The sequence below is a fragment of the Galeopterus variegatus genome, unplaced genomic scaffold (genome assembly GCF_000696425.1).
Source record: "Galeopterus variegatus unplaced genomic scaffold, G_variegatus-3.0.2 Scaffold1089, whole genome shotgun sequence".
Taxonomy (NCBI): domain Eukaryota; kingdom Metazoa; phylum Chordata; class Mammalia; order Dermoptera; family Cynocephalidae; genus Galeopterus; species Galeopterus variegatus.
In genome coordinates, this window is record NW_007727200.1 from 1 (window position 1) to 16,909 (window position 16,909).

A 16,909-nucleotide genomic window follows, 5' to 3' on the forward strand; every position below is an offset into this window, starting at 1 on the left:
GGGCCATAATAATCAACCACATTGTATATGGACAAAATAAAAATTTAAAGGAAAAAATAAATAAATAAATAAATAAATAAATAAATAAAAATTTTTTAAAAAGATAATTCAGGTAAAAATAAATAAATAAATAAATTAATTAATTAATTAATTAAAAAATAAGGTGACACCATTTTGACAATAATATAAAGACCAAGTTACCTCTTTGGGAACTTTAGAAACTAGCTAAGAACTTAGAGTTCCCAAACAAACATACAACTGAGAAAAAGTAGCACGTAAAAGGGTAGGAAAGTTCACAGCGTTTTGCTAGCTCTTGCCCCTCCTCCTCCCTGGCCAAGCACAGTGCAATCAGAAGGGAACCTTCTGATTCCTATCTCCTCTCTTGGGGCAGAAGGAAAAGAGTGGAACTTGTGTCCTACATTCTGGCTTGTCTGAGGGCTTCCTGAGGGACTGGTTTTAGTCACTCTTGATTTAGACTACTGTTGGGAGCAGCAGCGTAGCTTGAATACCAGGTTGGAGGCTGCTGAAAATAGAGTGAATGCTATGGCAGATTAGAGCATGAAAGAGTCTGCAATTCTGTAGATAGGCACTGCAGAAGCGAGAGATGATGGGCAGAAGAATACAACTGAATCTGAAGCCAAAAGCTCCTGAGAAGAAGCAGAGGTCACGCTGTTAGGGAAATTAAGATGGTTAAAAGCAGCCATATCTATTGGAACTAAAGCACATACAGAAGACCAGAGAAGATGCATCCTGGAAAAGACTTGAGAACCTCTAGCCAGGCTGATTGGTGAAGGTCTTACTCGGCACAAAGAAAGTCCCAAGACTGACAGAAAGGGCTGGGTTTTTTTCAAATGCCCAAATCTCAACACGAGATCATAAGGCAAACAAAGAAACAGTGAAAATGGCCCATTCAAAGGTACAAAAATAAATCTCCAGAAACTAATCCTAAAGAAGTGCAAATCTCTGAACTACTTAACAAAGAATTTAAAACAACTTAAGAAAAAGAAAACACTTTTGTTTTATTGCAAAAGTGTTAAGTGAAATATAATAGAATGCCTAAAATATGTACCTGGTTTTTTTTATTGACCCTCTGAATACTACCATCTGCATATTGCCACCAAGACAAAGTATAAAATAATATATTTTCATGAGATAATCAGATAGTTTTCTCTGATGATGAAATACATTTTGTAAAGGCCTCTATGGTCTGATATATAAAACAACTTTCTTAAAAAATACTCAGTGAGCTAAAAGAGAATACAAAATAGACAACTAAACAAAAATCAGGAGAACAATGCATGAACAAAATGAGACTATCAACAAAGAGTCAGAAGCTATAAAAAAGAACCAAACAGAAATTCTGGAGTTGAAAAGACAATAACTGAGCTGAAAAATCCACTAGAGTGGTTCAACAGTGAACTTAGGCATAAAAAGGAACCAGCTAACTCGAAGATAGGTCATTTAAAATCATTGAGTCAGAAAAGCAAAAAGAAAAATCAATGAAGAAGAGTGAAATGATCCTAAGGCACTAAGGAGATACTATCAAGCAAACAGATACAGCAGACCCCCCTTATCCATGGGCGATATGTTTCAAGACCCCCAGTGAATGCATGGAACTGTGGATAGTACTGAACCCTATATATACTGTTTTTTCCTACATACATGCCTATTATAAAATTTAATTTCTAAATTAGGCACAGTAACAGATTAATAACAATAACTACTAATAAAATAGAACAATTATAACAATAAACTGTAATAAAAGTTATGTGAATGTCGTCTCTCTCAGAATGTCTTATTGTACTGTACTCTTCTTGTGATGGTGTGAGATGATACAAAGACTACGCGATGACATGAAGAGAAGTGAATGACGCGGGCTTTGCAATGTAGCATCAGGCAGCTATTGACCCTCTGTATTCCTGAATCTGTGTAACCATCTCTTGCTTACAGTAAATGGCTTGCTGTCACCCGTTTCAGGGGATCCCTTCCTGAAGTCTTCATATAGGCTCAATGCTTTCTGGTGCAACACGTTGCCATCAATCAGAACATGTTTTCCCTCCATGTCTTCCACCCACAAAGTTAATGCCTTTTCCATCTAAGCTTTTGCATATAACTTTTGCAGTGTGAGATGTGACAGCAAAACCAACAGGAATCTCTTTCTTCTTCACAATTTCATTGACAGAAGATTGGTTATTAGGGTAGATCTCAGCAACCACAGCATACCTTTTTTTTTTTTTAAGTCAGTCAGTAATTCTCATCTTTTCACTTAAAGAAAGCACTTTACAGCTTCTCTTGGCGTATCCAAATTGCCAGCATCACTACTCTTGCACTTTGGGGCCATTATTAAACAAAATAAGGGTTTCTTGAATGCAAGCACTGCAATATCACAACAGTTAACCTGGTTACCATGACAGCTACTAAGTGACTAACTGGAGGGGAGCATCTACAGCGTGGATACACTGGACCAAGGTATGATTCAGGTCCCAAGCATGAGGGAGCGGGATGGAGCAGCATGAGATTTCATCACACTAGTCAGAACAGCACACAATATAAAACTCATGAATTGTTTAATTTGGGGAATTTTTCATTTAATATTTTCAAACCACAGTTGACTGCAGCTAACTGAAACCATGGAAAGCAAAACCACAGATGAGGGGGGACTACTGTATAGTTTTCTTCATGTTTCTTGAGCTTAAAGTTACTTGAGTTTTGTGGATCAATAAATTTATAGTTTTCATCAAATTTGGAAAAATTTTGGCCCTTATTCCCTAAGAGATTCCAATTAATATGTACAAGGCTTCCCACAGGTTGTCGCACAGCTCAGTGGTCTTTTTCTCATTTTTCAATTTGTTTCTGTTCTTCATTTTGTATACTTTCTATCACTATCTCTTTCAAATTCATTAGTATCTTTCTGTAGTATATAATCTGCAGTTAATTCCATCCAGTAGACTATATTTTTTATCTATACAAGTTTGATTTGGGTCTTTTCATATATCTGTGTTTTGGCTTACATGTTCAAGTGTTCCTGTCCCTTCTCGAACATTTAATACAATTCTAATAACTGTTTTAAAAGTTTTTGTCTACCAATTCTACCATATGTGCTATTTCTGGGTCTGTTTCTATTGATTGATTCTTCTGATGATAGGTCATATTTTTCTGCTTCTTTGAATGCCTGATAATTATTTTTTGGATGCAAAATATTGTGAAGTTGAGTTTTTTAGGTGCTGGATAGTTCTGTGTTTCTATAAATATTTATATTTATATCTGTTCTGTTACTCAGTTATGGTATTTGCAAATAGTTTGATCCATTTGAAGCTTTTTAAAGCTTTGTTAGGTGGCACAAAAAAAAGCAGCCATATGCTGAGGCAAATTTTGTGCTACTACTGACATAATGCTTTTCTGAGTCCACTACTTGATGCCCCATGAATAACTAGGATATTTCTCTCTGGCTGTTGGGAACACAAACTATTTCCAGCCCTGTGTGAATTCCAGAGATTGTTCCCCTGCTCCTTTCAGGTGGTTATTCCCTGATTTTGGACTGTTTCTCACATGCATACACTGAGCAGTGTTCAGTGAAGACTTGACGGGGACTTTCTGCAGAACCCTGGAGTTTTCTCTCTCTGTGTGTGCAGCTTTCTCCTCTCCAGTAGTCTGCCCTACAGATTTAACCTCCGTGGCTACCTTACACTCCCAGCTGTGTCTCATGAGCTCAGAGACTGCTCATCTCCCCTCGGATTCCCTCTTCCTGTACTGCAACCTGGAAATTCTCTTAAGGCAGTAACGTGCAGCAATTATATGGTTCACCCTCTTTGTTTCCCCTCGCCCAGAGATCACTCTCCTGTGCTACCTGATGTTCAGTTTCTGAAAATTATTATTTTACATATTTTTCCCAGTTTTAGTTGTTCCAGGTGAGAGGGCAAATCCAGCTCCTGTTACTCCATTTTGGCCAAAACAAATAATCTTTTTCTTTTGTTTTACTTTCATGTGTTATTAAACTCCGTTGACTGTAATCTTTGGAAAAGTATTATTTCTTATAATAAATGTCATACTGGAGCAAGGAAAGAACATAACAAAATAGAAATTTGAAGATATCTGTGGGTGTTGGGGGGTCAATATATACATATGAGTATATTTATGATTTCTAAATAGAGGATATTTATTTAATGGTTAAAATTATTTCCCATTATCTAGCTTACATTTGCTAGTGGCAGCAAAATAACAAATAGTTCAGTAAATACATAGCATGTTAAAAGAGAAAGCGGGAGGAGAGAGGCAACTGGGGAGGGGGAGGGGCTGAGAGTTATGATTGAGAATAGCCAGAAAAGCTAATAATGTGGCATCTGAGTGATGGACTGAGAAAGTGAGGGATTGAGTCTTAAGAATACCTGGGGGAAGAAAGTTCTAGAATATGTGATTTTGTCACTTGCCAGAATCTTCACCACTCCCCTCTATTCTTTCTCCTTTCCCACTCTTTCCCATAACTTCCTGCCTCTCCTTGCTGTAAATGTTTTCAGAATCAAAATGGAGTCACTTGTATTTAAAAAAAAAAAAAACAACCCCTGACAAATAGAGCTGTGGAGAGGCCCCCCAGTGGGGAGTTCTCATGCATGTATGCCTGATGGCAAGAATTATCACAAAGGACTCTCTGCAAAGCCACAACCTTGCGCAAAGTTCATCACAACTGTACATGAGCAATACTTCGGCAAGGACATCTGCCCAGCAACTGTCTGTCCAACCTCGGCCTAGCGTCACCCTTGTTATTGATCTTTGTAGCCAAGGATAATAATTCCCAAACAGTTATGTAATCCTCCATCATTTTTCCTGTAAACCTTTGTCTTCCTTTACCTCCCTGAATACGCATGTAATTTACTATTGCACACGTATTCCCATTGCAATGTTCTATACCCAATTAAACTTATTCTTTTAGAGGTCCTCTTTTTGTTTGTTTTTATTACCATTTCTTTTAATTTTTGACACTCTATTCACTCCAAGACAGTCTTCGTCATCTGCTGCCACTCTTTGTCACTTTCATCTCAGCTCAGCTTTACTTGCCACTGTCCATCTCTGGTGCAGCACCCGACCACTCCAGCTGTGGATCAAGAGGGGCCCAGGTGTGGCTTGGGCCACAGCCTTGGGAAGTATAGGTCATAAACTTTGGCAGCATCCATGTGGTGTTAATTCTGCAGGCATACAGAACACAAGGGTGTGGAGGCATGGCTTCCTCCACCTAGATTTCAAAAGATACTGCAAACAGCCTAGGGGCCCAGGCAGAGACTTGTCACAGTGGAAGAGCCACCTCAGAGAGCCCCTACTACAGCAATGCCAAGCAGAAACGTGGGGTCAGAACTGTAGCTGCCACAGAAATTAACCAGTATGACAATGCCTAATAGAGCCATGGAAGCAAGATCACTACAGAGAATCCCCACTAGGGCAATGCCTAGTGGAGCCATGAAAGCGAGATCACCTCCAAGACTTCAGAACTGCAGAACTGCCAGTGTGCAGCTCTAGCCTAGGAAAGCCACAGGCACCCGACGCCAACCCACAAGAACTGAAGCATGGGCTGAGCTCAGGAAAGCCATGAGAACAGGCTGCCCAAGGCCTTAGGGTCCCAACCCCATACCAGCGAATCCAGGAAGAGGAACATGGAGTCAAGGAAGACTATTCTGGAGCCTTAAGATTTAACATTGTTTGCTCTGCTGGGTTTCAGACTTAGTTGGGATCAGTTACCCCTCTTTTCTTGCTTGTCTCTCCCTTTTGGAGTGGGAATGTCTATCCTATGCCTGTCCTGCTACTGTATTTTGGAAATAAATAATTTGTTTTGATTTCACAGGCTCACAGTTAGAGGGAATTTGCCTCAGGAGAAATCATGCCTTGAGTCTCACTCATATCTACTTCAAATGAGACTTTGGACTTTTGAGTTGATGCTGGAACTAGTTAAGACCTTGGGGCTATCGGGATGGAATGAATGTATTTTGCATGTGAGAAAGACATGAATTTGGGGGGCCAGGGGTAGAATGTTATGGTTTGAATGTGTCTCCCAAATTTCATGCATTGGAAACTTAATCCCCAAATTCATATGTTCATTGGAGGTCAGACCTTTGAGAAGTAATTAAGATGAGATAAGGTCATCAGGGTGGGGCCCCTATGATGGGACTGTGGTTTTATAAGAAAAGGAAGAGCAATCTGAGCTGACATGCACACTCTTGCCCTCTGGCCATATGATTTCTGCCATGTTATGATGCAACAAGAAGGCCCTCACAAGATGCTAGCACCATGCTCTTGGACTTCCCAGCTTCCAGAATTGTAAGAAATAAATTTCTTTCCTTTATAAATCACCCAGCCCCAGGTATTCAGTTATAGCAACAGAAAATGTGCTAAGACACCAGTTATGCCACTTTTTTGTGGGCCATAGTCACTGGAACCCAGCATTGAAGTAAAATCTAGTCCCTGCTTTGCAGCCTCACAAGAAGCCTTCTGATGAATGAAATTATCCATTTGATGGTTTTGGAATTAGGCTCAGAGGTGCCATGACACTTGTCCCAGGTGGCACATCCTACAAGTAAGATGTCAGGCCCTGAGCTCTTTCCATGGCACCAGCATTCCCTCAAGGTGAGCCTGCCATCCATTCCCTTTCTTCCTTCCTCCCAGGCCAAGACTGAATTAAGTTTCTCCAGAACTTAAGAGCAGCAGTGGTACTTAGTGTTCCTGCAGAAGCTCAGCCTCCTCAGGAGACATCTACTCAGAAGTAGAAATGGTGAATGCCACCGGGAGAACAAGAGGATTTGTGATGAACCCACGAGGTCATCTCCCAAGTCACTCAACAATTACTGGAGTGGCATTTAAAGGGCTAGAGGCCCTGCAACTGTAATAAGGGCCAGAGCCAGAGATATGCTGTCAGTGGCTGCTGACACCATTTTTAATCTCTTGGCCTGATGAAGCTTGGGATGACATATATGTTCTTTAATTTAGTCCTCACACAATCTTCATTTTACTTATGAGGAAACAGCCTCAGAAAGATAAAACAGCTTGCCCATGATCATGCAGCTAGTCAGTGGCAGGGCCTAGATTTATCCCAGTTCTGCCTGGCTCCAGTCCCCATGCTGTCAGTGACCATACACGTCACTCCTCCTCGCCATCTCCCAAGACCTCCTGCCAGGCCTGCACAGCACAAAGGCATCAGGAACACAGAGCTGAGTTGCAGGTGTTTTATTAGAGTCAGCCTAATAAAGACTGAATCAGGTGGGGACAGGTGTCTGGATTCCAGCTTCAAGGGAGAAGTAGAATAAGGCAGGAAGATGCAGCTGAGATCAGGTGCCAGTGGCAAAGATTCATCTCCCCAAAGCGTTCAGTTGGAAATGCTTGATTTAATATCCTCCTTCAGCGAGTCCAGGGATTGGGTGATACACTCTTTGCTGCCGGTGATGGAGAGCTGGGAGAGAATAAGATGAGGAGGGACAGAGGTGGTCTCTTGCAGGTCCTAGACCCATGGCAGGGCTATCCAGTACCACCAGGATCACCCCACTCCTCATCTACAGGGGTGAAGAGCTCTCCTCAGTGATTTAGCTCCATCCCCAGCAAGAACCTCTGGCCCTCAGAGTGGGCTGGGTCAGTCAGGCTAGGATGAGGATGGCTCCCGAGTCATCCATGCACAAGTGTCAGGAGGGAGTCCAAACAACCACCCCAGCCCAGGAGGGAAGGAAGCAGATGAGAAGGTTCTGGAGAGCATGGTGGCGACTGGGCCTAAGGGAGAAGCAAGGTAGCTGAGTCTGGGTTTATGTAAAGTCTCCCATACCTGAGACCCATCTGTCAGATGTATTACATGTATGGAATGTATGCAAACACGTTGTAAACAATCCCATGCACCCTGTGTGCATATATTAGTACAAGAAATTCTGCTTCTTGAAAAAACTCTCATTTTGCAAAATCAGATACTCAATATAACAACACTTTAGGGAAAATAGGGTGAGAAACAGACTATTCAAAATCTACCTAACTGTGTAACACAAACAATAACAACAAAATAAGATAGTTCATCAGGAGACCCGTTGAATTGTCCTGGTGAGCAGCTGCATGTTACTAGAGTCTGCCACAGGGCCTCAGGTGTCAAAGCCCTAAAGTAGAAATTCTGGCTGTGGGCACTGAGGCAACACAGAGAGAAGTGGGCTCTGAGCCAGTGGAGTAGCTGCCAAGGTGGGCACCAGAGGAAGTGAAATTGGCCAACAGGCAGAAGCCTTACAAGACTCAGGTCTTCCTTCCTGGGAAAGGCGTCCAAGGGCAGCTACTCATTTTTTAAATTCCTGAAATAGAGCTGACAAGGCTCCTACCTGTGCAGGAGCTGAACTAAGGACTCTTTCTTTGGCGCCAAAGGTTAAAATTCTACTCCTGCTATGCTACTTCCCTTAACCTAGGGGGAAAAACAGGAGTTGACACACTGTCTATGTTGCACTGATGTGATTCCCCTATTTACCAATCGTGTGTGAGCTAGTTGGTGTTATAGGAACGTGTGTGGTAGCAGAACAGGCTGGACGTGCATGTGGTATGTAGTTGCATATTATATATGCTGTAGGGTGGAGCAAATGTTGATGTGCTTGATCGTTTGTAGATCTTGTCTGTCGTGTATTACCTGACTGCATGGTCTATTTGTATATCGTATACTATATATGCTGCATGTGGAATGGTGGGGGACATGGAAGGGAAATTACCAGGACAATTAGATCCAAGCCTTTGGACACAAGCCCCGCCTCATTGTAGCAATCTTGGATTTTTCCAAAGCCTGCCTCTTCCGGTTCAGTAGCATTGACCAAATCAAGGGTGGTGTTCAACAGTAGGCTGCTTCCAATAGCCAGTGCACCAAAGGCTCCATAAAAAATAGGGCAAGATTCCACTGAAAACACAGACAGGAAAACACCTCATTAAAGGAGCCAGCAAGGTAGGGTGGGTTGAGGTTCATGTTTCCCCACCCCTTGAAGGTAACTCATGTGTCCACTGTCTCCTGACTGACCTTCCACAGAGACCTGCCCTCCCCCAGGACTGCTGAAATCCCAGAGACAGAACTCTCTCTGTGAGGCACTCCCAGAAGGAAGCCATGTGAAGGGCCAGGACTAGAGACCCCTCTGTCTCTGTCCCTGCCCACTGCCCCCAGCATGCCAGCCACATGCTTCTGGCCTTCAAATAAGCACCACTACCCCAACTCACTATCTCCTACCATACGCACAACTAATGATCCTTCCATCCCCAAACCTCTCCCTCCATTCAAAGACTGAAAGCTTCAGGAACTATCTGCAGGACTCCTGTGCAATGACCTCTCAGATGTCCCCTAATTCTGCCCCTAGAAGCTATTTGGAGATCACCATGGGAGGGCAAAGTGAGAGTGGAGAAGGATCAGGAAGGCCATCTGTCCCCTCCTTCCCATTCTCACCCATTTGAAAGCCCAGCTCTCTGGTCACCAGCAAGGCCAGCACAAGCAGTGTCCCCTTCATAGTGTCAGCTGCTAGAATGCTCTGCTCGGGGCAGGGTTTCTGCTTTATAAACCACTGGCTCCCTCAGTCCAGCCCACACCCCTCCCAGGAGCTCCAAATGTCTGTGGGCAGGAACCTGGTACACATGGTTCTCCCAAGCCCGTGGAGTGGTATGGGAAGCCCCTCCCACTCTGAAGAGCAAAACTGCTAGAGAAGATGTTTATCCTGATGGTTTCTGGAGAGAAGTGGTTGTACCTTTGCCAAAGAGCAACTAGAGCTGACCTTTCTAAGTGGCTCCATTCCGAGCCAAATACTCTGTTGTCCCAGCCCCAGCCATCACCTCTGCTTCCTGGTCACATCCTTTCCCCACCTAACACAGTACTCTCCCAAAATGTGGAGATGAAAACCACAGGAGAGATTAAGGACAGTCTACGCCACTTATACATAGGTAGATGAAAGATCACACAGAAAACTGGCTTTTGCCTGAGTTTAAGACCTGGGGATAAGTATGGGGCTCTGGGCCTGAATGGAGCCCCTTGAGCATCTTAACTACTGCTGTGTCTGGACCAGGCCTGGAGAGCCGGTGGGCACCATCTTTCGGCTCTGAATCACTCCCTGTCAGAAAAGTGCCAGGAATATGGCCATACGGGTTTTCTCCGGGGCTAGTAATTCTGCCCACCAGTTAGATCATGCCACCAGCTTTCCTCTCACCCTTAAGGGAGCTAATTCCTGGGCCCCTTCTTGATTCTCTGTGGCTCTAGCCTAGTCCCTTCTCCTGGCTGTAAACATGGCCCCCAAGGGGGGCTTGAAGTGCATATCCCATCCAGTAACATCAGCAAGCAGTGGAGGGAGGGATTCATCTCCTGCATCAGAGACCCTAAGGTGTCCACAGCCCTGTAGACCACTATGGGCTGGAGTTCTATAGACCAGAGTGCTGGGTCAACCAGAGGTGCCACTCCATCTGCTTAGACTCTCTCAAGAGTTCAACCCAGTCTCCTGCTCTAGAAAAGCAGTTTCAAGATAGTCCAGGAAAACTTCAGCAGAAGGAAACCTGAAAAAAAAACCCAATGATCAAATCTGGAACAATTTAATCAACAAAATAAATAACAGAGTATTGGATTATAAACCAAAATGTAAAATAACATGTATGTGAGTTCATACTGATACAAATAAATGATTGAATAAATAAATTTTTATTTATTAAAATACAGAAAAGACAAATATTCCTTACAGAAAAATTCCAGATAGTGTACGTAGATACTCCCCCCGCAGGAGGTGGAGCTTACTGCCTCTCCAGCCTTGAGGGTGGGCTAGATGATTCCAAAGAAAGAGTAGGGAAAGGGGAAAATAGTACAGAAAATCAAGTGATAAATGCTAACCAGTGGTAAGACACCCTGATACAATGTGACAACGAAAGCACGTCACCTCTGTGGGGTCTTCCTAAAAACCCTAACCCCAGCCTAAATTATGAAAAAAACATCAGACAAACTCACCTTGGGTGACATTGTACAATACCTGGCCAATTTTTCTCAAGATTTCTAAGGCCATAGAAAACAAAGAAAGACTGAGAAACTGTCATAGACCAGAGGGCATGGAAGACAGCTGACAGCTGGAGCTCAGTACTTGGCACCTCTTTGCCAAGAGCAGTTACCGGATGTGAATCCTGTTTGGCACAGAGTTCTAATCAGGGTCGAAAAACTTGTGTCCTACCGCCATCTCTGAGGCTTCAGCAAACCTTATTCTGTCACTGCCAACTCCCAGAAAAGGTCAGTCAAGAGCCTCCAGCAAAAATCTGCTTAATTCTGACTTATCAAGAGATTTTAAACCTTCACTTTATTCAGTTGATACTTGGCAATTTCATAAACACATACATAGCAAGTATACACAAAAACGTTCTTGTTTATAGACTCCAGAGAAATGGGATATCCCTTTAATTCATCTAACAAACGTTTATGGAGCACCTACTGTGTGTTGGTCCCTGTCCTCGTCCTGGGGAAAGGCAGCACAGGGCAAGACCTGTGTTCTCCTGGAGCTCATTATACATCTAATGGTCAGCGAAAGGATCAATGAATGGCAAGGAGTGCTCTGACGGAAGAGGAAGTAACGGTGGGGAACAGGAAGTGCTGTGGAGGAAGAGGAAGTAGCTGTTGGGAACAGGAAGTGCTGCGGTGGAGGAGGGGAGTGCTCTTCTCTATAAGGGGTAGAGAGTCTGGGCAGTCTCTTTGACGAGGTGATTTAAAGAGAAGGAGGGGAATTCACTGAGGAATTAGGCAGTGAATCATGCAGCTAATTGGGGGAAGAGAATTGCAAGCAGTGAGGGTAGCACGTGCAAAGGCCCTGCTGCAGGAGCAAGCTTGGAATGGTCATGAAAAGGAAAGGAGGCCAGAGAAGGACAGGAGAATGGCAGGGCTATGGGGTGGGGGGACTGGGCATGCAGATCACACAGGGTGGAGGGACATGGAAAGGTACTTGGCTTTTACTCAGGCTATAGCTCTGGAGAGATGGTGGTGTGAACAGCACAGAGAAACTCAAAAGGAGAGGCAGGTGGGGGGAAATGATAAATTCCATTTCAGTGTGGGATGCTCTCGAGTAATCAGGTGGCAGGACTCAGTCAGAAGACAACTAGAATTTCAAGACTAGTGAACGTAGGAGAGAAGCAAGGGCACTGGAAACAGGCTCAGAGACTGGCTCAAGGAAGGCCACTGAGCAGGCCAAGGACAGAGGTTGTATGAAAGCAGGGCAGGGTGGGAAGGTGCCACCAGGTGGTCAGAGGGCATAATGTTCTGGCCTACCTTTGACGCTTACTAGCTGTGAGAACTTTAGCTAAGCCCTGAGTTTCCTGAAAAATATATAAAGTCACAGCCGGACTATCCTTAAGGTCACATCCAGGTGTCACAGGCTGACACGTACCATCTCTTAAGAGGCCTGATTTGGGAGCCATTTGCCCCTTTTCCAGTCAGGTTTTCCTTTGGTTCTATCCCTCTGGCTTCCTATGTCACCTGACCCTCCGACAGAGCCCTCAAGAAGGAGAAGAGAGAATGAGCCAGCTCCCTTTGTTGACTCAGGGCCTTACCTTCTTGCCAACACGTACCATCCATCCTCCACAGCCCCAGGCAGTTCCATGTGGGCTGGGAGGGGCCTCCTGGACAAGAAAGCCTCGGACACAGGCCCCTTCCTGACCCACTGTGGAACCCAGAGCAGGTATAAAAGGGCCCCAGGGTGCAGTGAGCATCCGCTACCTGCACCATGAAGCTGGCTGGTGCTCCCGTGCTGCTCTGTGCTGCTTTACTCCTGATCCCGGGCAGAAGTGGGTACCTGTGACATGAATATCTGGGGATGTGGATTCTCCAGGGGTCCGACACCCTCCCAGGGCAGTTCTGAGCATGTTAGGCGGGAGCAGGGATGGGTGGGTTCAGATGAGCATGTTCCAAGAGAGTGTCAGCTTGTCTTTGTGTTCCAGATTGTGACATTTGCTCAGCTGTGACGGACGATGTTAACCTATTCCTGACGGGAACCACTGACAACTATGTTGATTATGTGGCAAAATTCCAAAAAAATCAGTTAATATTGGACAATGCCAGAAAGCTGAAGAACTGTGTTGATACGAAATTGACAGAAGAGGATAAGAAGCACGTGCTCAGTGCGCTGGTGAGTTCAGCTGTGTGTGTCTGCACCTTGAGCCTGTCTGGGGGCTTTGCTCACCTCAGGGCAGTGATGGGGTGGGGGATGCTCATTCTCCTCCCCACCATGACTCTTCTCTGGGAATCTGGGAGCAAAAACAACTTCTCAGAATGAAGAGGCAGAGAGAATGGAGCAGACACCAATGGTGTGGGGAAAGACCAGGAAGGAAGACTCGGTCTGGCCCCCAAGCTCTGGGGCTGGCCCTGTCTGTTCACTTCTGGGAACCCCCAGGATCTCCTGTCTTCACGGCCCCACCCAGCCTCTGTGTCAGACCTTTGACTCCGGCCTCCCTGACTCCAGCCTCTCCAGCACATGAGCCTGGATCTTTAAACCATTCGCATTGGGTCCTTCCTTTCTCCGAACATCGGTTCATTTATCCTAACCCCTCAAGCGCCCTACTCCATCGCCTTAAAAACCGTCTTTTTTCCTTGTTCCCTGCATCCCAAAGGGAGCCATCCTGTGGCTCACATGTGAGGAAAGGAGGCAGCCTCCATAAGCCTCACTCCTGCCCTCTCCAGGCCTGAGACACCCCAAGTAGATAATCAAAGTGAATCCTCTCTCTGCTTCTCCAAGAGCTGGTGGAGACAAGTTGCTGCTTCAGTTACAAGTGCCTAAGACACAGAAGTAGGAAGCAAACTGGGGTCAGTTTATTCCTGGAGGCTCCCAGGTGCCACAGACTCACCTGGAGTACTGCCATGTCCTCCTCAGCAGCCTCTTCCCATTCTCTCCAGACTGTGTCCCCACCCCCATCCCACCAGGCCAACCACTACCCCCCGCCCTTCTTTTCATTCTATCAGAGGTATCTTTACAAGAGCCTCTCAGGCACACCTTGGGATACCCCTGTGGTACAGGAGATTGGGAGGAATCCACCTTTACCTGCTCAGATCCAGGAGCCACACTCCAAACAAGGCTGCAAGCTCCTTCTCAGGAAGTATCCAATGAGTGCAGCTTGATATCTCTTTTACCCCTGAGGCCTCACCAGGTTTCCTGATCTTCTCTTTGCAGAAAAAAATATACTCAAGCCCTTTGTGTTAAGGAAGCCATGCTTGCCAGGAGACCGGAGAAAGCCACTTGCCTGATTACTAAGTAGTTCTAGTAACCTGCTATACCCAGGCGTCTGACTAGAAGATTCCAGCAATAAAAGCCTTGCAATTCATGGACGAGTGCTCACTCCTTTGACTAGAGACTGGGCTTTGGGGTTGGGGGAAGGGGAGAGCGGTGTGGTGGGAACACTGGTGTGATTTCCAACCGTGGCTGGATTTGAGTGCTGTCAGATGTTCCTCCACTGAATTCAGTAGTCTGGGGGGCTGGGAGGGGATAACAATCACAACAGTGTCTGGGCACTTCCATAGACCAGGACACACAAGTCACATGCATAAACTACCAAATTTTAGCCTCCTGGCAACCTTGAGAGATGGAAGTAATCATTATAGACTTACAGGTGAGGAAACTGAGGCTCAGATAGGTAAAGTGTCTGCTGAAGACCACATAGTTTCTGAGCAGCAGAATCCGCTCCCCTACCTGCTGCTGGGGAGAGAGAATCAGCTAACTCACTGTGTGGTTATGCATACAGTATGGTCCTTTTCTGGGCCTCTGACTCCTGCCTATAAAACGGAAATAACACCTCCCAGTGCCAGTGCTGTGCTGAGGCCAAAGTGAAATAATGGCTGAGAAAGGGTTCCTGTCTCAAGCACCTAACAGGAGAGAAAAAACAAAGGGACAAGGGACAAGTGTTGAACCTAGCCAGGACCAAGAAGTCACCTCTTGTGCCTCTATTTATCCTGATGCCAACCACCCGATTGTGGACTCAGCTGTCTCCCCATAAACAGAGTGGGGGACCTAGGGCCCTGGAGCTTCAGGACACCTCCTGCGGCTCTGTCCACTGTCAGTCTCCTCTGGCCTGGCCCCCCCCACCTCTCTTACAGCTCCATCACAACCCACCAGGAGTTGCCCTAGAAAAGAGTCTGCTCGGCACACACCACAGGGCTCTAGCCAGGAGGGGTATCTCCAAGATCCCCATGTTGAAGAGGCTTACGGGAGGCCCCCACAGGTGACCCAGGAGCAGCCGCTTCTCTCTTTGTGGGGCATGCACTGGGAGGGCCACCTTTCCCAGAGTGAGACTTTTTGTTTGTGTCCCACTGCTCCAACTCCTCAGGGTCTGCCTGGTGTATACTTCTGAAAGGAGGGACCTTTGCCTCTGTAGGAACTAAGGGGAGAATCAGGAGAAGGGGGAGGTCATGGGACAGTGACCCTGTCATCACCCCACACATGGCACCCAGGAGGTGCATTCCACCATGTTTTATCTCAAAGTTTCTGTATCAAAGAGTTTCATTATCAACTCAGCTGGTAGCTACTGCTTCGAGCAACCACCAGAGGTCCAGACAGAAGAGCACCAGCGGGGGATCCCAGCTGCAAGGGTCTTCTCTGGGTGGCCTCAGCCTTGCCATCAGGGGTCAGATTGCAGGCTCAGCCTCAATGACACAACCACAATGTGAAAGTTTAAAAGTTTTTAGTATTTACAGACCCCGGAGTGTACAAGACACGTCTGCAGGCCACACACAAACACACACACACACACATCACACGGGTCAAGGAGCACAGGCAGGAGAGAAAGAAGAGAGAGAAGGGACCCATGGGCCAAGATTTTATTGGGGCCAGGGTGTTATCCAAACAGATTTTCCACAGGAAGCTTTAACTGGTGGGTTTAAAGCAAGCAGGCGCTAGTTCCAGGAGGTCATGAGAGGTGGTAACTTTAAGTTCGAGGGCAAAGGTCTGAATGGTCTGTTTAAAGGAAGTGTTGGGAAAGTGGCCAGCTAGGTGGGAGAGATGCCTCCAAGTCTTTATCTCGGGCCACCGGCTGGAGCCATTTGGGTGGGATATAGCACCGGAAACTGTGTCAAGCGTGACTGAGCCCTGCTTCTAGTATAAGAAAATCAAACTTATGTTTAGAAAAATTATAAGCACTCACCGCAAGCCCCTTCCCCATTTTAAAAATTTTAAAATATCCAGGGACTCTTAAAGGAGAGCCACCACCGGATGAGTTGGATGGGTTTTACGATGTTTGGATAAAGACTTGCGCTGGCCTGCTGCAAGTGTGCAGGTGCCAGAGACAAGGAGGAGGTGAAGGACGGGCGGTCTATCCCTACTGGAACATAGTTAGTCCCTCTGTGCCGCTCAGTTCCCGCAGAACTCCCTAGGGATTGCTGGGCACCAAAGCTGCCAGAGACAAGGAGGAGGTGAAGGACGGGCGGTCTATCCCTACTGGAACATAGTTAGTCCATCTGTGCTGCTCAGTTCCCGCAGAACTCCCCAGGGACTGCTGGGCACCAAAGAGACATCTCAATTTTACTGTCCATGTCCTCCTTCCCCTCTCCTTCCATCCTCCAACCTATAGAATCTTTAAATAATCTGGGGTTGGGAAAAAAAATCAGGATCAGATGCCCTTGCAAAACTTTTTCTGTCTGACATCCAAACCGAGGGTTTGGACATTAAATGCCAAAAGTTTGTGTCTTTTGATCTCTTCTTTTCATATGGCATTGCCTCCTAGATCATAGAAGCCCCACTCCATTTCTACCCAGGCCCACCTGAGTTCACCTGGACCTGTGGTGGACAGTCCCCTACCTGCAGATGTCTTCTGTGATCCAACACTTGCGTCTCTCTCCACTGCTTGGTGGCTCTCTCCAGCACCTGGGCACTTGCTGAACCTTGGTTAGGCTCACGCTGAAAGGGGGGAGGGGGGCAAGTTAATACCCACAGGGCAAAGCTCAAAC

The 16,909-nt window shown here is 45.8% G+C and overlaps 1 protein-coding gene across 1 annotated transcript; it reads left to right on the forward strand.

Moving 5' to 3' along the window:
• Positions 1-12,678: 12,678 nt before the first annotated feature.
• LOC103592102 (major allergen I polypeptide chain 1-like) lies at positions 12,679-14,295 on the forward strand. Its single transcript, XM_008574701.1, has 3 exons — positions 12,679-12,765; positions 12,919-13,106; positions 14,145-14,295. Exons 1-3 carry the CDS (start codon positions 12,705-12,707, stop codon positions 14,172-14,174), a joined length of 279 nt encoding a protein of 92 aa, XP_008572923.1. The 5' UTR covers positions 12,679-12,704; the 3' UTR covers positions 14,175-14,295.
• Positions 14,296-16,909: the final 2,614 nt, after the last annotated feature.